Source organism: Trachemys scripta, chromosome 8 (assembly GCF_013100865.1).
Source record: "Trachemys scripta elegans isolate TJP31775 chromosome 8, CAS_Tse_1.0, whole genome shotgun sequence".
NCBI lineage: Eukaryota > Metazoa > Chordata > Testudines > Emydidae > Trachemys > Trachemys scripta.
Window position 1 is genome coordinate 10,309,257 of NC_048305.1, and position 21,187 is coordinate 10,330,443.

The 21,187-nt window shown below is 39.9% G+C and overlaps 1 protein-coding gene across 7 annotated transcripts in view; it reads left to right on the forward strand.

Moving 5' to 3' along the window:
- The window catches only part of TRPC7 (transient receptor potential cation channel subfamily C member 7), a 118,408-nt gene that overhangs the window by 44,894 nt on the left and 52,327 nt on the right, over positions 1–21,187 (forward strand). For 5 of the 7 annotated variants that reach the window (XM_034780438.1, XM_034780437.1, XM_034780439.1 and 2 more), the window contains one exon: positions 14,583–14,747. The exons of the other annotated variants lie outside the window; for them this stretch is intronic. In XM_034780438.1, coding sequence (XP_034636329.1) covers positions 14,583–14,747 — 165 coding nt within the window. The remainder of the gene's footprint in view (positions 1–14,582; positions 14,748–21,187) is intronic. 7 annotated transcript variants of the gene reach the window in all.

Sequence of the window (21,187 nt, forward strand, 5' to 3'; positions counted from 1 at the left end):
CCGTTGCTCAAGTTTGCAGCTTTTGACTGCACCCTGGGACTGAGATGCCCCGGTATGTACTTGGGTAAAGGGAAATCACTGCTCTCAAGGTGCAAAATGATATTTCAGCAATATTAGGCTGTCTGAGTGGCACTGCTGCTGGCAAATTCAGTATTCACATCCTCTACCCATGCCAGCAGGTACCTGGGCATTCTATCAGCTACAACAGAACTGTCCTTTCCAACTCCTACTTGGCTTTCTGCTTCCAACATTCTGGGCCAAATCATTCACCGGGAATTCCTGGGAATTCCCATTCATTTTTGCCATTTTTAGACCAAATGTTATTTTGGGTACATTATATAAGATTGTCAGCTGGTATATCAATGTAGCTCCATTATTTTAATAAAGCTGCACTGACTTACTCCAGTTGAGAATCTGTCCCATTATTATTAGTAGCCTGAAATGTGCTCTGTTGGTTTTTTGCCTTCTTCAGCCCATGAAGATATACGTGGTAGAGAGAAGTAAAGATATTCTGACATAAGTGCACTTAGATAGGACAGAGCCTGAAATATTCCATATTGTGTTTCAGTGGATGACAAGAAAGATCTTAGTAACTAAGTCACCCATTAAAATATATATGAAATATTATAGTTTTTCATCAAGTTGGCGTTTCAATGTTCACTCATATTTGGATTCAAAGTTTTAATGAGTATTTGATATTCTATCTCCTTCTACCATTCTGCTTCTCAATTCGTGTCTTCCTATTAGCGATCTAACTGCCTACGGTAGGCTTTCCTTGATGGAAGTCCTCAGCGCATAATTTATATTGTCAATCTTTATTTAGTGGTCCTGATTTTAGTTTTTCAACTGATGCCTCTGCCAATATTTTGTTATCTTATCCTTTCCACAGTCTGAGAGAGAGATGGCAAGGGACCCTAGGCTAAGGCAGGATTAGCCCATGTGGTTAAGGGTCTTCGCCAGGCCTTTAGACATATTTCTTTAATCTTCCCCCTTTCATTCTTTTCCACTTATTAACCCTATTACTTCATAGTCTCTCTTACAATGCAGCCACCAACTCAGAAAAATGAGCTAATAGAAATTTGCACGTTTCCTTAATTTTTCACAGCTGCTAAATGATCAATCCCCTTGACGGCCAGCAGACAGTACACCACAACGAGAGAAAGGGAAGGAAATAATACGGTTTTGAAATGGAGGCTAAGAAGCACCATTTTACTCTTGTTCACCAGGCTACTGCAAAAGAAGCAGGCACTGTTAAATGAGGTCACCAAATCAAACACTTCTCTGAGCGTTTTAAGAGCAGCTCTGTCATCTTTCCTCCTTCCCCTGGATCAGGGATATTATAAAGAAACATTAATCCTACACACACAGCTTAAAGCTCATTTCAGTTCTGAAACAGTATCTTCTTTATCTTACATTTTCTTTCCTGTTGTGCTCCCTAATAAGCTGTAACCAGAAACGGTGCCATGTTTTTGGTACCTCCGTTTTCTAAGACCAGTTCAAGGGCCTGATCCAAAGTCCATTGACATCAATGGGAATCTTTCTGTTGAGTTCAGTGATCTTTGGTTCAGGCTGTAAATAAATTTTTCTTTGATATTTATTTGTTGATCATTTGCACAAAGAGCCTCTATTAACTTCACCCATTTATTACTCCAATAAGCAATACATGGTTCAATTGAAAGCAGGCAGTTTTATTGATCAGTATCTTGGGTTTTTTATTAGTACTTTCAGACACAAGCTGAATATTGGAAAGCAGTTCTGGCAAAGCATCAGAAGTGCCTAATTTAATGTTTTTAAAGTGTTTCTCTTCTTTTATTTAAATGAAAAGAGAGCCAACTACTTCAGTAACATTGGCAAGATTAAGAAAACATGACAGTTGAACTTTCTGCAGTATAATGAAATGCCCAATATAGAAGGTAATCATAGAATTAAAAGCTCTGTTCCATACCTACTTTACAGCCAGAAGGAAGATAAAATTACACCACTTACTGAAGCTGATTGCTGTAAGCAGATCTTTAAAACACTACCTGAGACCATAACTCTTTTCAAACTCTGCCTATCCCAGAGGAACTAACACAAGTGCCCCGATGCCTATCACACGTTTATAATTGTGCACTTCATTCAAAGTTCCCAGAGTCACCCTGACTCTTCAAATTATTTAGCTGGTTGTACATTTTGTCATTTCCTGAGAATGGTTCTGAAAGTTACAATCCCAATATTTTGTCAAGTAGTGAAATAACCAATCCGCTGGAGTAGAGAAAACATCATGCAAAAACGTAGGTATTGCATAAGTGCTGGAAACCTTCCAAGAAGGTTTGACACCTTTGACTGGTGCGTCAAAAGACTGTCATCATGATATTAATTAGCACAAGGCTGGGACTGGACGACAGGGGTGGATCACTCGATAAATTGCCCTGTTCTGTTTATTCCCTCTGAAGTATCTGGCACTGGCCACTGTCAGAAGACAGGATACTGGGCTAGATGGGCCATTGCTCTGACCTAGTATGGCCATTCTTATTTTCTTAGACTGTGATTAGTGTTTGTATGCACAGTGGGAAAATAAGCCCTTTCCTCTCTAGCTGTGGAGAACCCCACTGCAAAGGAACTGATGTAGTTCTGCTGTGAAGGACGTTGGATGGATGGGTACAGGAAGGGCAAGTTGTGCAGGGCGTATGTATTCCCTGCATCATGCAGAGACTCTCTATATGGTGTCTCTGGAGAGACTAGACAAGGGGTGAGGCCGGGGGAGCCATTGCTGTGTGCAAGTGGTGAATGAATCTGTCATCCATTTTAAAGGAAGACAATCCTTTTTTTATGCTAATTCAGTGCCATTCTCGGCAGAGGAGATAGAATGTTAAGGCTCCTGGAGTGTAAACACACATTCCTATCTTGGTATTTGTATGTATGTTGTGTTTGTTGGGGGAGAGGGTGTTTAATTTTGGTTATTGTGTTTTGTTTTGTTTTTAATGTAACGGGAAACCATTGATGGGGCCATAATAATGTGAAGTCTGATATTTTCATAGTATTTCCATGGTCAGAAGCTGGAAAGTGGCACCAGGATACCAGCTCTCATGGTTACTAAAGTCAACTTTGTAAGTTAAGAAAAAAACATGAAAAACAAATACAATTAAAAATAAACACAAATGCATGACAGACATAGATCTAGTCCCACCTTTCAGACAGCCCTACCTGTGAAAGCTCCTCGGGACCGATTTTTTTCCGACAGATCCAAACATACTGTAAGCGTACAATAAATAAAGGGAAGCAATTAGCCAGAAATAGCACAGAAACAGACTTTCTTGAATCATTTCAATCCCACAGTTCTGATCCCAGTCACCAAAGATGTACCAAAGTTACCCCATGAACGGATTTATTTCTAAATGGGAGCAAAAGTTCATTGGGGTGGGGGTACACAGGCAGGGAAGGTTTTTATTTCCTCTGGGCCAATTCAGACATCCTTGCTTAGGACATGTCCTCTACCTAGGAATTAATGCTCAACTTACTCAGAACTGCAGCCAACCTGTAGATGAGTCCCAGTGAAGGAATGCACATTGCTTCTTGATATATCACTGGAATACCATTTTACTTATTAATCAATTCCCCTGCTTTAGCGATCTATACAGTATCTTTCAATGATCTCTTCTGTCCTCATTGTCACGCTTTTTTCCCGTTATCCTTTAATGTTGGTAGGGATCTGATAGGCCAACATTTTCCTTGAGGTCTAAAGCCAGTGTCTCTCTGCGGGAGCTGACATTCATCCCCCTTCTTTCCAGATGCTGGGCGCATCATCACCCCATTGCCTTTAATTGCAGATGTCGAGTGCCCAGCTCCTGTTTCCCATTTGCCAGTAGAGTTCCTGGCCGTCACAAAGCCAGACCACCTCCCTGTGTCACAGAATTTAATTTAATTAACAGCAAGACATACAAATTGGATTTGGGAAAAAAATTAATAAGAATTAAACAGAACACCAGATGGCTGTGCAAATTCTATTTAATACAGAGATGGTACAGGAACTTTTCCTCATAATTGCATTATTAATAATTAACATTTGGAAGATGCTCCAAACAGAATGCTGGCTGCTGCATTAAATTATAATTTTTCACCGAATTGGTCACGGAGCTCAGGTACTCAAGGGCGTATGAAGCCCAACTCTCAGGAACTGCTGAGATAATCTGAGGCCCTGATTTATTTATACGGAGGATGCAGTTTTATTTTGTATGATGTCTTTCACACAAATTGCTTCACAGAGTTAAATAACAAGAGACTTATAGAGTTAAAGCATTGTAGCCAAGGGAGAGAAAAAAGAAGAGGCCTAATGATCAAAACATATGTTCAAAGGGGAGTTTTGAAATGGAGAGTCAGGGAGAGGGAGCATTGCTGGAAGTCGGCTCCAGATGGCAGAGGCTGCAGAGCAGAGAAAACTCGCATTAGGTGTGGCCAGATTAAATGAAGGGAGGATAGGGAACACTAAAGTGACACAGAGAGAAAGACAAAGTCCATCTTTGTGGGAGGTTGGAACAAGACTATGAAAAGTTTTAGAATCATGGAGGCCAATGATTTACATCCATAGGACGTTAGAACATTCTAGACCAAATTCTGCTCAGAGTTATACTGATGTCAATCCAGATTAACTCCTTTGATGTCTATGAAGTTACTTCAGATTTACACCAGTGATAACTTTCAGTTCAAGTTCAGAAAACAAGTCCTCAAAGGACAGGAAATGCAATGTTCTCTTTGAAAGTTCAATTTAAACTCTGGAGTTTTTGGACTGATGACCTCCCCTCTGGTTGAACAGATGTGGTGCATCGTGGGAATTATGTGATCACAGTGTATCATGGGAGATGTAGTCTAGCTGGGAAGCCTGAGCCATAGAGGAGAAAGCAGCATAAAGCAGGTGACCTACAACTCCGATGAGGCATCTCAGGGGGACACGGTGTTGAATCAAGATGAAACAAAATGCTTGGATTCAGTTTATCAAAACGAAATGAAACATTTCTATTTGTGAATGTCAAAACAGTTGTAAACTGAAATCCTTCTGAACTGTCCATTCTGTGAAAAAATTCTGTATTTGGACTTTTTGTACTCTTTCAGAGCAAAAACAAATTTAAAAATATCAGAATTTCCTGAGGGGCAGAAATTCTGATTTCTCAACCAGCTCTAATGTGCGTAAGCACCAACCTGAACCGAGACCACCAGGAGAAGAATTTATTAAAAACACCAGGTCTCACAGAGTCTCTGCTGGAGGACTGAACGGAAACCTTCAAAAGCTTTTACAGAGTTGTCTTTCTGCCCTTTTCAGCTTCTCTATATTGCACAGAAAGGGCCAAAAAGTACTTATTTTTCCCTGTTTGTTTTCATAAATATCAGAGATATGAAGTAAAGTTATCCCAAGTTTAGCTGGAGGTCTTGATGAAGTCTCAGATATGTTTGTTAGATGCTCTCTCCTTAGTCATTGTCAAGCTCAGGACATAGTAGTCAAATGTAACTCTTCTAATTTCTTTTAACTCAATCCCTAAAGCATCTTGATCATTTTGTTCTCTATTTTGTGTACACCTTCCTACAGCGTGAATGGAGGTATTCCAGGTGTGCTCTCACCATAACTGAACAAGGTATTTAGGCTGCTAACTTCCACTGAAAATTCTGGGCTTGATTTCTTTTCTCCAAGATATTCATTCAAAATCACATTGTCAATACATGTGGATATATTTTTGCTGTATCCTAGCATCTCTAGGTCTCTCTCAGTATTACTGCTTCCCCATTGAATATCTGTGGTTCTGATTATTTCCCCCCTCCCAGATGCATTAGCTTGGATTTTTTTCAAATTTGAATCTCATTTTATTTCCTCTCCATACAGTCAACCTCTCTAGGCATCGATTAATTATTTCTCTGTCATCACTGGTGGTTTGTAACACTTCCTAATTTACTGTAATCTGCACATTTAATTAATTTCATTGGCAAAGTACCATAAAGTCTTAAACTGTTGGGGGGGAAGGGGCAGAATCAAAACACTTGTATGAGGCAAGAGACAAAATGAAAAGTATCTTTATTAAAATTAAAATTATTTTGTTAAAAGAGCAATTAATATGTTCAGCTATAAATCTGACCCTGGATGCTCCCAATTTTGGCTTCATCTATCTTTCAAGAAGCAGTAGACCTGCTACTGTGTGGTTTCTTTTTTTTCGGGGCGGGAAGCAGGGGAGTATGCTGTTAGAATGCGGTAAGTAGAAAACCTCAAGAAAAATATGTTCCACCATTTAAGGTTTTTATGAGAAGATTTTCTAGTAGGTTTGGTTCTATACAGGTATCTCAAAGATGTTTTCTTTCTATCTCTAATGAGAGTCAAAGCTGGGACTTTCAGTTTTCTAGCTTGTTTTTAGAAGATTAATTAAGTGATAAGGATTTATTCATGCATTCACAAAAAGGGGAAAACAGATATTAGCAATACAACTTCCAACAAACACACATCCCACTTGAATACAAAACCCCTGTTTTCTGTAAAGCAGAACCAACCACCTTATCCAACAGGCTGCAGAAAAATGCTTAGCAAAAAAGACTACAGATTACAAATAAGCCATCAGAGGCAGCCCATGCCCTGCCCTCAATGCAGGAGAAACTGACAAAAATATTAATTAAAATTTGCATTCACTGCATTGGCTACAGTGTTCATGTAAGCTTGGCATTATCTGGTTTGCATTTCAAGAATATTAGGCTTAATTTAGTTTTCTAATGTGAATAAAAATCCCAGACAAATAATTTATTCCCGCATCCGTTACTAAAAGGGTTATTAAAATCATATTTTTCATATGGTGCTTTAGTGCACATACCTGTTGAAATGTAATAGAAAAGCATTTGAAATGGTCCTGGCAGTTTTATCTATTCCATCATTTTTTCTTTCTATTTTACTAATTGGCGTTTTCTTCTTTTTAAAAAATATTCAACAAGGCAGCTGTTTTGTACGTATTTTACTTTTGCTGCCTGGCTAAATCACTGCTCATAATTCACACTACCTATTTTAAAAGAGCATCCCAGCACCTTATCTTGAATTCTGCAATGCATTGAGGACATTTGGTTCTCCAATGGCAATTATGTGAGCATGTGGCTTTCGAATACTGACCTCCACTCCATTAGTCCTCCTGTTGCCCTTTCAAGGCAAGATCCTGATCCCATTAGTAGAAATTACAAAACACGTTGCTGAATAAAGAATCCGACCCAACATCCTCCTGGCCTACTATGAGAGAGAAGATTAAGTCTTAAGGGTGAGATTAGGGTGACCAGATGTGACAATTTTATAGGGAGAGTCATGATTCTTGGGTCTTTTTCTTATATCGCCTCCCCCCATCCCGATTTTTCACACTTGCTGTCTGGTCACCCTAGGTGAGATCCAGATCTAGATCCAAATCAAAACTACAGTAACTCCTCACTTAAAGTCGTCCGGGTTAACGTTGTTTTGTTGTTACATTGCTGATCAATTAGAGAACGTGCTCATTTAAAGTTGTGTAATGCTCCCTTATAACATTGTTTGGCAGCCGCCTGCTTTGTCCACTGCTTGCAGGAAGAGCAGTCCAATACAGCTGGCTGGTGGGGGCTGGGAACCAGGGTGGACCAGCAGCCCCCTATCAGCTCCCTGCTCTCCTAAGTTCCCTGTGCGACATCCACCCAGCAGGCTACCAATTGCCAGCAGTTCAGCTGTCCCTCCCCTCACTGGCATGTGCTGCTCCTGCCCTCTGCCTTGGAGCTGCTCTCGGGAGCCTCCTACTTGCTGTACAGTGGGGGGGGGGAAATATCCCACCCTCTTCCACCCTCTAACTTCACCACCTCAGCCAAGCTTCACAATCATCATTGCTGTGTATAGTATTAAATTGTTTGTTTAAAACTTATATATAGTTTTTCGTCTAGTGGAAAAAAAATTCCCTGGAACCTAGCACCCCCCCCCATTTACATTAATTCTTATGGGGAAATTGGATTCGCTTAACATCGTTTTGCTTAAAATCTCATTTTTCAGGAACATAACGACAATGTTAAGCAAGGACTTAGTGTACTCTAAAGTTTGGGTTGTTCAAATCCAGGGTTTGTTTGCAGATCACGATAGCGATAGGAACAAGCCAACAAGTGTGGATTCAGATCTGGACCTCTCTAAAGTTTGCGGACAAGCCAGTAAACAAACCTGCCTGGCCTGCCAGGGGCTTTCCCTACACAAGCGGCGTCCCAAGTTTGGGAAACACTGGTCTAGAGAAATAGGACTTGCACCTGAGTCTTGTAGTATCTTTGGACATTACACATTTCCTATAAACAACTTGAAAATCTATCTAGGTAGCTTCCTTTCTAATTCTAATTAGCTGATTAAATATCCCATTTTTAATCTGAATAACGTATTTTATATATTGAATTCTGCCAGCATTTGTTGGAAGGTTTATAGCTAAGGGGGATTTTAGGAGAAGTGACAGGAATGTTTGCATCAAAAAACTACTAACGTCACAAGTTTGGGATTTTACTTTTGGTGTAAATTTTTCAAAGAGATTTAACATTTCATCAATGAGTGTTTGGATTCTTTTTGGCTTCAGTCATTGACTATTTAGAGCTAAGGAGCCATTAGCAAAGCAAAATAATCCAGTCTGAGTGGATAATCCCTTCGCACGTAGTAGTAGATAAGTCATAAGGGAAGTAGCATTTCTTTGAGGTTCTGTTTTTCTGTATGAGAGATTCCATTAGTCTGTAGTTGATTTCTGTTTTTACCTGAATCATCATAAAAGTACTCCATTCCCATTGACATATTCATGGCTTTTATGTTTATCATATAAAACAGAAGGCTTTTTAACTTATATATGTATTATATGAATATTGGTTTACGTGCTTCTGAATTTTCTAGACATGATGAATCCTCTCATCTTGACACTTCTCATTTATTACATATAATGTGGGCCAGGGTAATGCTGCTATTCCTTTGGCAAAGACCATCTTTTTGTTCTGTATTTGTACAGTACCTAGCACAGTAGGGCCCTAGTCCATCACTGTAGTTCCTAGGCACTACCACAATTCAACTAATAAATAATAATGCATCAGAAACAACTGGAACTCAGGGTCCAGATATCCCCTTTGTCCCAGATAATTGGTACTAAATAAAAACTAAGGTGTCTATCTATTTAAAATCTCCTCAAACTGCAAGAACAATGCAGCTTATTATGCAGTTACCGACACATGACTTTATTATATACTATCCGTGACAATACAGAGAATTTTTAACTAGTCTATTGGGAAAACCGTTGTCCCTTATTGTGAGAACTGTGGAATACTTGCCCACCTACAATACATGCATGATGAGCAAGGGTAAATGGCTGTCATCCATCAAATTATATAGCAATTTGAGAAAGCTACTATCCAGGATAGTATATCATCATAACAGCTTCTGACAGTACTGACTAATTCTGTGAGGAAAATGATCCCTTTGGCCCAATTCACTTCCCGTTGAAGTCAATGGGAGACTATTTATTTCAATGGGAATTGGAGGAGACCCTTAGTCTGAGCTCCCTGGCAGGTAACAATAGCACAGAGGGCTAGGGGGCCCTCAGCTCTGCAGTCCACTTCATTCTGTAGAACTCAAGACTGTGGCTTTGGGGGCCTTGATCCCTGTATTTGGTCTGACGTTCTCACTGTAGCGGGTGTCTGGGATTATATGTATTATCAGATGGTGCCCCCTGGATAGACATGATTTATTTTAAATCCTGTAACCAGCCTGAGCTATGGCAATGACGGATGTGGAATAGGGACCAAAGGATGCCTCCTAGCAGGCGCTGGTGTGATGAGGAGCAGGAAGAGGGTTGCTGCAGCCGTTTCTGAACTATGTAGCTGTTCAAAGGCGTAGGGCCAGTTAGCTTTGCAGTTAGTATAAATAAGTGTGGCTCCATTGGCTTCAATGGAGAAATGCTGATTTACACAGCTCTGAGGAGAACCACAATGGCTGGTGCCATTAAATAGGTCTAGCTACTGTTTACACCCAGTCCAGCTCTGCATGTGTGCCAGGAGCTTGAGTGTTAGTCTCATCTTTCCCGATCCACACCGTGCCCCCCTTCGCACTCCCCCCCACACACTTAGTGCTCCTTACAACGTTAATGCCATCTCACTCCCCTGCACAGCTCCTCTCTTGTAGCCAAATTGTTGTTTCCCTTTGCACATTTGCATTATGGGAAGGTCGGGTTTTTTTATCCCCCTTCTTCTGTCTAGTACACCAGCACTGCAGCAGTCATAACTTGTTCCTAATAGTCTGCAGTGCTTAACTGGGCAAATTGGAGTTGATGAGAGTTCTGCTTGATAAAGCTCTGCAGAACTTGGCCTTCTAGAATTAAATGTAATACATCACAATTCCTCATTTGCTACAACTTCACTATCATAAAAACGCATTTCCTTTGGTCTGTTTTGAACTCTGTTATTTTCTGTGCCCAGGATACTAACGAAGCCTTTAGTGTCATCTTTTAATTTAATGTCAGTGTTGATCCCCAGAAAGGAAAGTTAAATTCATCTGTAATGTAAGCGTTTGATGAGAATCTAAGATCAATTTATGACATTTTGATCAACATAGAGGGAAAGTTAGCATTAGCCAAGGGTCACTGAGAATGTCATTAATATCTGATGGAGCAAACATAATGAAAAATTGTAGCGTACTATCAGAAAATGAGCACTTGAATTAATTCTAATCAGCTATCTTCCCTCTCTGGTTTTATTCTTCCCTCCTTTTAATATTAGTCAGAAAAAGATGAATGTCATGAGGGCTTTATGGCAGATTGCCAATCTAAATTGTGTAGGAGAAAATAAATCATTCCAATAAATCCAGTTTTTATGGCAATTTCTTCTCATTTTCCACATTTTTTCATTTTTCATTGTAGCTGTTTCCAGAAACAGTGAAACAATAAATAGATTAAAATGTCTGCTCATTTCTTTGGGATGGTAACTAGCATGCAGAGCCGCCAACAGCAATTCCGGGCCCCAGGGCAGAACAGTCAGTGGGCCCCCACGCACACACAAGCCACATCCATGGGGACGCGGTCCACCTGACACTTGGGTATTGCTGTGCCGGCACTGGCTGGTGCCCAGCGAGTTGCCAGCTGCGCTGCTGCGCGCACTCTTCCGGCATGGCCAGGGCTTCCACATGCCTGCCCGGTAGGGTTGCCAACTGTCTAATTGAGCAAACCCAAAGACCCTTGCCCTGCCCTGCCCCTTCCCTGAGGCCACACCCCTGCCCTGCCCCTTCTCTGAAGCCCCACCCCCGCTCACTCCACTCCCCACCCCCCTTGCTTGCTCTCCCTCACCCTCACACACTTTCACCAGGCTGGGGCAGGGGATTGGGATTGGGGTGCGGGAGGGACATCATCGTCATCCTCATCCTTGCTTTCTTCGGATATCCGTTGTTGGTCCAGCTCAATCAGTTCCTCATTTGTCAGTTGCTCAGTGTCAGACTCCAACAACTCCTGTACTTCATTCTCCTCTACCTCCTCGACGCTGACATCCTTCACTACCGTGACAATTTCTTGCTCGAGAGCAGGAACAGCATCAAATCCCATGAAGCTGTGGTCAGCATCTGGCCATTCACAGCACCAAACACCATTCATACATTGCGAAGTGACTGCTTCCCACGACGCGTCAATGTTTTCCACGCCATTCAAGGTGTTTAGGACTTCCAAAACGCATTTACACTGGGCTTTCCTTCACCTGCCATCTCCTAAATCAGCATGGAGAACTTTCTCCATAGGTAATAAGCCTTGAACATGGCCAGCGGACTCAAATACAGTACTGTACTGGACAATAGGGGAACATGTTCAAATTCACGTCGGTCCTGATCCGGGCAAACGACAGATATTTGGATCACCAACGTAAATCGGAACACATTCCCCTATTGGGGACCCCCTGTAATTCATAGTCAGATGGCCATAGTCACCAATTAAGCTCAAATTTGAAATGCTCACCATGAACAGCTGACCAGTTATTTATAGACCAAGAATTTTTTGTTTTATTTATTTTTGCAAATATAGATGAATATATGGATTAAAGAAAATTGTAAACTCCCCCAGGGAAAATTTGTGTACAGAAAAAGGCAAAATTTGTTTTGTCAAATAAATAATTCACTATGAACTGTTTGCTCAGCTCAACTCAGCAGTATTCGTAAATCCAAAGATAGGCCCGAAAGCTTGTCTTTTAACTGAAAAGCATATATTAAAGTGCTGTTATTTGCCGAACAGAAATCACCGTTTCACAGTAATCCTAATTAGCATGTTATTGTATTTCAATCTGTACTAGCAATAAAGAAACAATTAAAAACACATTTTAACCAAGTGTAACTTTCCATTATATAAACAGATATTAGTGTGATTTCACACACACACACACCCCATTTGTGTTATCACAAAGATAGTTAATATGAAAGCACTAGTTAGACTTTCTGTCCTTTTCATTTTTTTTGTGTCATTTTACTATAAATCCATTCAAATCCAGACTTTTTTCTTTATTCCCAATTTTGGAAAGACTGGAGAAATATTCAATATTTTTAATCTTCTCTTATTCAATACCATTCAAAACCCACAAATGGACAACTCCTTCCTCACTAACAAAATTAACTGCAATAATAACATATTTCCTTTTATCTTTTCTTTTAATTATCCTTATCTTTAATCATAATGAAACATAATTAAAAAGTAGTCACATTATACATTTTGTAAATTGAATCACTCTGTGGGAAGATGGGAACCAAAGCCTCTTAATCTTCTATAATAAAATGTGTCCATGAGACCCAATGGTGCTGTAATTCTTCCGTTAGGAAACTGGCCTTTGGATTGTCAGCTACTAGCATGTTCTTTTCTGTGGTGCAGAAAGAATGAAGAAGAATCTCCACTTTGGGATAAGAAATATCCCTGTACACTGTGTGTACATGAGCAGTCTTGTGTATTTTGTATCTCATTTACTGTTTTGCAGATCCGTGAGTAATGTTCTTCCATTTATTTTAAAGATAATCTCAGATAAAGAGTTTACACTTGCTAATTACAAGGATCAGCCTAACATTTTGTACTATGTTGAAGCAATAGAATGATGCAAATGGGGGGAAAAAAACGTCTCGTTGGGTCTATGGGTAGTCAGTGTAACATTAGTGATGAATAACAAATTCTACTTAGCTGCAAAACTTTTTTATCATCTAGGTCACAGTCCATAGCAATGTTTCATAACTCCTCTTTACTCAAGCATAAATCCCATCTCAGTTCACGTTTGAAGCGCAAATTGAATAGCAAATTGATATTCCCAAATGTATGATTTCTCCCCCTGACTCCTGCAAGGAGATGTTAATGCTGGTTTAACATTTAAACTAATATGTAGTTAATTTTGTTTTGTACAAAAAAATTTGCCCTATACATTAGCCTTTGACAAAGGTTTGATTAAATATAAGTTTTACTTCACCTCATTGTTTGCTACTTGGAAAATGAAATCTGAACAGTGGCTCTGAAACTGCTAATGGCCCTTTTTCTTTAGCATTAGCCTGCTAAACCCAGGGTTGTGAGTTCAATCCTTGAGGGGGCCATTTAGGGATCTGGGGCAAAATCAGTACTTGGGCCTGCTAGTGAAGACAGGGGGCTGGACTCAATGACCTTTATTTGGGGGAGGGATAGCTCAGTGGTTTGAGCATTGGCCTGCTAAACCCAGGGTTGTGAGTTCAATCCTTGAGGGGGCCACTTGGGGATCTGGGGCAAAATCAGTACTTGGTCCTGCTAGTGAAGGCAGGGGGCTGGACTTGATGACCTTTCAAGGTCCCTTCCAGTTCTAGGAGATGGGATTAATTCTTTAATAAAAACTGGTTTGCTGATATATTCATTATGGCCCCAGTTTAGCAGACCACTTAAGCACATGCAAAAGTCCATCCCTGTTCATCAAAGCATTTAAGCGTGTGCTTAAGATGTTTGCTGAATAGGGATGGACGTAAGCCTGTGAATGGAGTTAAGTGATTGTTGAATAGGGGCCTGTATGCCCTAATTCTAGAGTGGTTACTTCATATCCTAGTGGCTTTAATGTAGAATCTGCATAAAAAATGGGTGAAGTCCTCAGGATTTGTCCCTTCTTATTATTATTATTATTAATGGTGATGGTGGTAATGATTATAAAGAGGAAGGGATGCACAGTCTATAGAGCTGTGCTAAAGCTGCAGTCCTCCCGGGAGTTAAGGTTCAAATTCCACCCCTGACATTAGCTCTCCTTTGGCATTGGCCACTGTCTGAGACAGGATACTAGATTAATGGGCCATTGGTCTGATCAGGTATAGCAAAGTCTGTCCCTGCAAGAGAAACAGAAGTTGAGAGCTGAACAAATGTTGCCAGTGAGCACATATTTAGAGAGACTAATTTGCAATTTTCTGAACAATTATACAATGAGCTATGGCTGATTACAAAAAACAAAACATGCTTGGCTCTGCTGGGCTGCAGAACGTACTATAACCAGCTGTCTATCTCCATACTGCAGTCTACGTTTGAGGCACAGCAGTTTGCTTTCTGAAATCTCATGCTCTTTGGAAATGCTACAGTTACCTTTATTTTTTAATTTTTCTTTTTTGTTTACAGTTTGTTGCTCATCCCAACTGTCAGCAGCAACTGCTCACCATGTGGTATGAAAATCTCTCAGGCTTACGTCAGCAGTCTATAGCTGTGAAATTCTTGGCTGTCTTTGGAGTCTCGGTAGGCCTTCCTTTCCTCGCCATAGCATACTGGATTGCTCCCTGCAGCAAGGTACAGACTGGTTAAGGTGCATGTTGTTTATGGTTATTTATATTCAATGCTTGGAATGATGTCAAAAGTCTTTCTAAACTAAGATCACAAACAATGTTGTCCTCTGAGATTTGCCATGAGTGAGAACAAGCTCATTGGCAATGCAGCAAGTGAGAGTGTTTTGAAATTAATCTTCAAAAATAATAAGGATGGGGGTGGAGGAAATGGAAAATCTGATCAAACAAGCAAGAAGGAAAGAATGGAAATAGGAAAAAAATGGTAACGGGTGAAAGAATTTGAATGGGATACAGAAGGAGAAGAAAAAAGAGCAGAAAGGGTGAATAACTTGGGGGAAATGTTTCTTGTCTCTTTGCTCATCCTAACATATGTTCCTATCTCTTTCCATTTTTAACCTGTTTTTCTGTCCTTCCTCCTCTCTGCCAGGGTGCTTTTGTGTGTGTGTGTGTGTGTGTGTGTGTGTGTGTGTGTGTGTTACTATTTCTTTCTCCCGTTTTTCTTTTTAGTTAGTGGTGTCATGGGACACCATAAAAATGAATTAGCATTCCATGACAACCAGAGGTGGATTGTTGAATGTCAACTAGAAGAGTAGATTTAGTCCCTGTACCTAATAGCATAATATGGCCCAGTCTCCAAAACTTGGGAGGGGGAAGATGAGGAAACATTAAAAGTTGTTTCTGTATCTATTATAGACATCCAGGGATTGACAGTATTAAATGCTGCCGAAAGTTCTATTAAGAAGAGCTAGCGGGAAAGTACCTGAGTCAGCCATCAGTTGGTCATTAAGTTTGAACAATTGCCTGCAGTACCAGTTCTGTGGTGGCACTTCTATCCTGAGAGAAAATGCTCAGACAAGGGGAAATAAATGTGCATATGGTTGAGCAATAAATAGCTTTTTCACTACTTTGGGTGAGGGAAGAACATTTTTTTACTGAACAACAGTTGGCCGCATCATCCACTGTATCTCCAGGAGAGGGCTTGTCAAACCTACTTAAAAGTAATAGAAGTGATAGCTAGTTGATTCAGTCCTCAAAACGTTTGGTCCCATTTCCTTTAAATGCCTGTAAGGAATTCTTTCTACGTTTGCCAAGTCCAAAAAGTTACAGATCCATTGATGGGTATTAAGAAAAGACTATAATTTTCAAAAGACCAATCTTCTAGAAAATGTAGGGCTTCTAAAACAGATGAGACTATAAGTGATGTTTAATACTCAACATCCTTCAAAATAACCCCTGACTAGTTTCTATTTCTCAAGCTAATTGAGAATGTGAACACTTTTTTATAAATTTCATCACATTTAATCAAAAACACATTTTTATCAATGCTGGCTGTTAATATGACACCAATAATAAGTTCCATTATGAAACAACTTGGGATGCTGACTACAGGAGTTAGTCCTGACCAACAATGAGGGTAGCTTCTAATACACCAGTTCTTCAAATGTATCTGCCAAATCTTGCAGTCATTAGTTGGAGCCAAATTTCACGCTACAGGATAATCAGAGCAACTCTGCTGCTAGTGTATCGAAGAACAGAACTTGCCTCTAAATGAAAACTTCTCTTGCACTCAGCTCTACCGATCAGTTGGCACTAAAAGCAATATGGTCCCTGGCTCTTTTATTCATTTACCTCTGAAAGGGGAGCAGATTATTGACTTTATCCCAAACTGTACAGACGATATCCCATTCCAGTATGGTATGTTAACAGGCCAAATACAGGAGTCAGACGAGTCCGCCTTGACATGAGTTTGTGAGCTGCTAATGGTTTGGAGGCTGTCATTATGTGCTGTGAAATCTAAGCTTTACAAAACAATTTAAATCTCTAGCCCTTATGGTTAAGAAGGAGTGTAAACCAATGCTGGAATAGCTACTCTGAGAGGTGTGAACTGACCCATGCATCTAGATGAGATGTTAATTCTTAAACCTAATGATAATTCCTATGGCAACATTATTAACTATTTCACTGCTAATCAAAGGAAGCAAGCGAGAAGAGGGAGGATGGAATTCTCAAGATCTGCCCAATCCGCTGGTAGTGGTACTTAATTTGGGTGCCCTGAGCAGGTAGACGTTGGGTTGTGTGTGGATCTTAAAGGAATACCACTGCTACATTTTCCAGGCTGACCAAAGCTGGTATTTAATTCAAACACTTTTGAATGCTACACTCACTAATTTACAAAGTTCTCTCAGTGTACAAATTGTCATGTGGCTTTCGTACATTTGTGCATTCCAAATTAAGAGCCAGACCCGCCGCTGGTCTAGCTCCATCACTGCTCCAGCAAGGAAACTATTTTAATTTATACCAGCTGAGTATCTAACCCCAACTTTTTCTTCCAGTTATCTTTTTTCACACCTACCCCTTTTAAAAACATTCTTAATATTAAAAAAAGTCTACGTGCTTTTCCTTCAGCCGTGTGTTTCTTTACATTGTTCCCCTTCTCTTTGATTCAATTATTTCCTATTTTAGAATCTTTCCTTTCCCTTCTATTTATTTGATATTGTCTATTTTGTATTTGTTTTCTCTCTTTGATATGTCTCCTAGCTTTATTCCTTTTCAAAATATATATAATGGATGTTCAGTCCTGAAACAAGCCGTTCTTTTGAAATGACTCTTTGTGATTTGTATTCTGTGATTGTTGCTGTCCTCTTTGCCAGTAACAATCAAACACAAGCCCAGATTCCAGGAAGCATTCCTGTTTGATGAAAAGCAATGTTTGGAATTAATAAGGTAATGGGGCCAGTAGTACAAACAAGTAGGTCATGCACCCAGAATTTAACTAGATTGTGCCTTATATATAATTGTCATAAGGCACTGAGTTATTTGAAAGAATTAATGTTTCATCAGTTTTCTACAAAGATTCCACTCAACACTTTCAGCTCCTGCAACACTCAGATAAAAATGAGATTTCTTTGAAGATATGAAAAACTGCACTTCAAGAAGAAAACCCACTAAGCTTCCTTCAGTAATACAATGGATAACTGTTTTAAGGGTACATTGGCAGAAGGGAGCACCTAATAATTCAAAGACAGTTTGTAGTCCATTGGAGCTCTCTTCCCCCTTTTAATTCAGAATAGAACTGGGAACATATACGTTAAAAATGAGTTTTCTTAAGAAGTTCCAGGCAATGATCAATATGTCCATAGTCGCCTTCAGGCTTTTCTTATTTGTAATTCCCTTGGCCTGACTGGTGTTTATATGGAAAATTATATTCTATGATAGGTATAGTTCCAGTCTTATCCTATGGCCCCCTCTACACTAACAGCAATATTCAAAAATTTCCCACTGCTACTAACACCAGCAATGGTGTTAAAAACTTTGGAAGTCCTAGTGTAAACAGTCTGCCAGTCTTTGTGTGCAACTATCTAACAAGGCTGGGCTTAAAACGGCATTGGCAGCGGGTGCACTGTCTACACTAGGGCTCATAATGGTGGCACTGAACCAATATTAGAAGTGATGGGAAATTTTTGAAACATTTCCTATGTATAGTAGGGTCTGTCTCTCCAGGATTACTGCCAGCTCCTAGCTTGTTATATGGGGGGGAGGGATAGCTCAGTGGTTTGAGCATTGGCCTGTTAAACCCAGGGTTGTGAGCTCAATCCTTGAGGGGGCCACTTAGGAATCTAGGACAAAAATCAGTACTTGGTCCTGCTAGTGAAGGCAGGGGGTTGGACTCAATGACCTTTCAAGGTCCCTTCCAGTTCTATGAGATAGGTATATCTTATTATATTATTGAACTGTTCACCCCCAATTTTAGCCACTTACTCATCTGCATACTGGCCTATGCATCTGCTCACACAAATCTTGATTCCAGGAAGCATCCCTATTTAGGACAGTAGCTAAGCACAAGCTTAACTTTTAGTATGTGTTTACAGGCTATCTTGAAAGAAAGCGAGCACTTAAGCATGTGAGTAAGTCTTTCCTGAATTGGGGCCGTGGTTAGGTGATTCATTCAGACATTCTTTCACTCACCAGACTCCCATTTTTCAGAGATTTTTTCCTAAAAAGTTCTTTGTAGTGATGCATGTCAGCCCTGAAGGAGGCATCCACAAAGTCTCTAGAGAACCACACTTCTATGCTCCAAAGGGTAGCGCATCACATCTCTATTCATCTTACTTTCTATCCCATTTTTTTCTCTGTAAAATCAGACGGAAGAGAAGTAGCAGAACAACAAGAAAGATCAAGAATGAAACAATAAATCCTCCTAAATTGCATTCCATATATGCTTCCCTCCCCCATGCTATTGCAAACAGACTCAAGTTCCCTCCAGCGTTCATTTTTGTCAAGTGAAGGAGTCGATGAAAAATGAATTGTAAGTGGGGGGATAATGATACTTCTCTTGTTTGAAACCTCAAAACAAATCTTTTCTGTCTTGTTTTGAGGTTTGGAGCAAGGTTTCTGTGGGTTCTACATCATACGAATGTGTTCTTCCTCACCTAGTCTTAAAATTGACCGAGTTTAACATTTAAGCACTGAATGCATTTCTTCAGATCTGAAATCAGACAAGAAAGATCAAGACCTGGAGAGCTACAGATTCTAGGCCAGGTGTTCTCAAACTGGGGGTCAGGACCCCTCGGGGGTCACGAGGTCATTACATGGGGGGTCGCGAGCTGCCAACCTCTACCCCAAGCCCCCCTTGCCACCAGCATTTATAATGGTGTTAAATATATTTAAAAGTGTGTTTAATTTATTGGGAGGGTCGCACTCAAAGGCTTGCCATGTGAAAGGGGTCACCAGTAAAAAAATTTGCGACCCATTGTTCTAGGTCCAAATGTTGCAAACCGGTAAATAAACTTATGACACTGATCAGCTTCATCGACAGCAATCTTAACAGAAATGAACGCTGACATAAAGATGGAAACCAACTCAAACAATTTATTGCATCAAACTGCATTTATTCATAAATGGATCAGAGACCATGGGGGTTTCTTCAGAGGAAGTACCAATGCATATTCCAACATATAGTGCAAACCCTTACTCACATGACTGAGGCCCACTGAAGACAATGGGACTTTGTGTGAATCAGGGTGGGTCACATGAGTAAGAGTTTGCACAATTGGTTCCATGGGCTGTACCTATTCTAGGATATTTTTGCCCAACTCTTCTGCCATTTCTACCAGCAATTCAGCTCTCTCAGTGGTAGCAATCTGGTGGGAGTGGTAGTATAGAAAGGACTTCATACAGCCACCAGCTATTTAAGAATCATATGAGTACTAAACCTTCATAAAGCATGCGTATACAACACAGTCTTTAAAACAGCAGTGGCTGATGCTTTCTTATACTAACACACCTATTGTTCCTGGCAATGGGGAGCTGAATCAGTGGTAGCAATGGTCGGACACTTTTGCAAAATCTCCCAACTTAGACAAAGCTATCATTTGCTGTGGCAACTCAGAACTCAATTTGATAAAGCACTAAGCCAGTGTTTAAGCATTTCTAATTGACCTCAGTGGGACATAAGCAGGTACTTAAATGCTTGGCTGCTGTAGGGCTGAGATAAGGATCACATTTTTCTATTCACACATTTGGAAAACTCTTTCAGGAATTTTATCTGACCTAAATTTTTCAACAGGTTAACCAGCTTTGGCAATCTTTTAAAAGATATATTTGCAGTTTTAGAAATTCAGACACTCGAAAGACATAAGAAACTGAACAGAACTAATTTTTGTTAAAGCTAAAGAATCTTGGCATAGTTGTTTTCTGGGTTTTAAAATATTTACTGTTTCATATTGACTGGATAGTCAAACTCTACAGAAACAGTCAAAGAACTAGAGTAAAGCAATATATAGATTTAACCACTGAAACCCAGTTTCAAAGACAAGGCTCTTTCTTGAGGAATTGATTGCTTAGGAAGAGGGGAGGAAAGTGAGGGGAATTTAGTGTCTAAACCCTTCCCACATCTCTTCTCTGTTTAAGGATCAAAACATTAGATACAAAGGAAGGTTGTGAAAATAATCCTTCATCTCCAACATATAGCGAGAAAGCATTTGTGGAATGGGTGCCTCTTCATGACAGTATTGGTCCAAAAGCAAATAATCACACGGCGAGCACTGACATATTCTTTCGGGGGTAATATAGTCTTAATTCAGGGGAAATTCGTAGAGATAAGGGTTATCTAAATAGACAACTAGGTAACGGTGTTTCTCAATAAGGATGAGAGAAACTTAAGTTACTCTGAAAAGAACTTGATTCAGATCAGTGCTTACATCACTTCTGCATTTATTGTATTAAAATAGGTCATTGTGGTGTATTGAGAAACTCAGTAACTGCTGTAATAATTACAGTAGACAATTAGCATGCTGATGTATATTAAAAGCGTTATCAAAGAACTTTTTATAGAAAATATTGTGTCAGACAAGTTAATGAGAGATCTACTAGATAATCAGCTATCACAGAGATTTATTATACTAGCACAGGGACTGATTTATACCAGTTTAGACTGTGATGAGG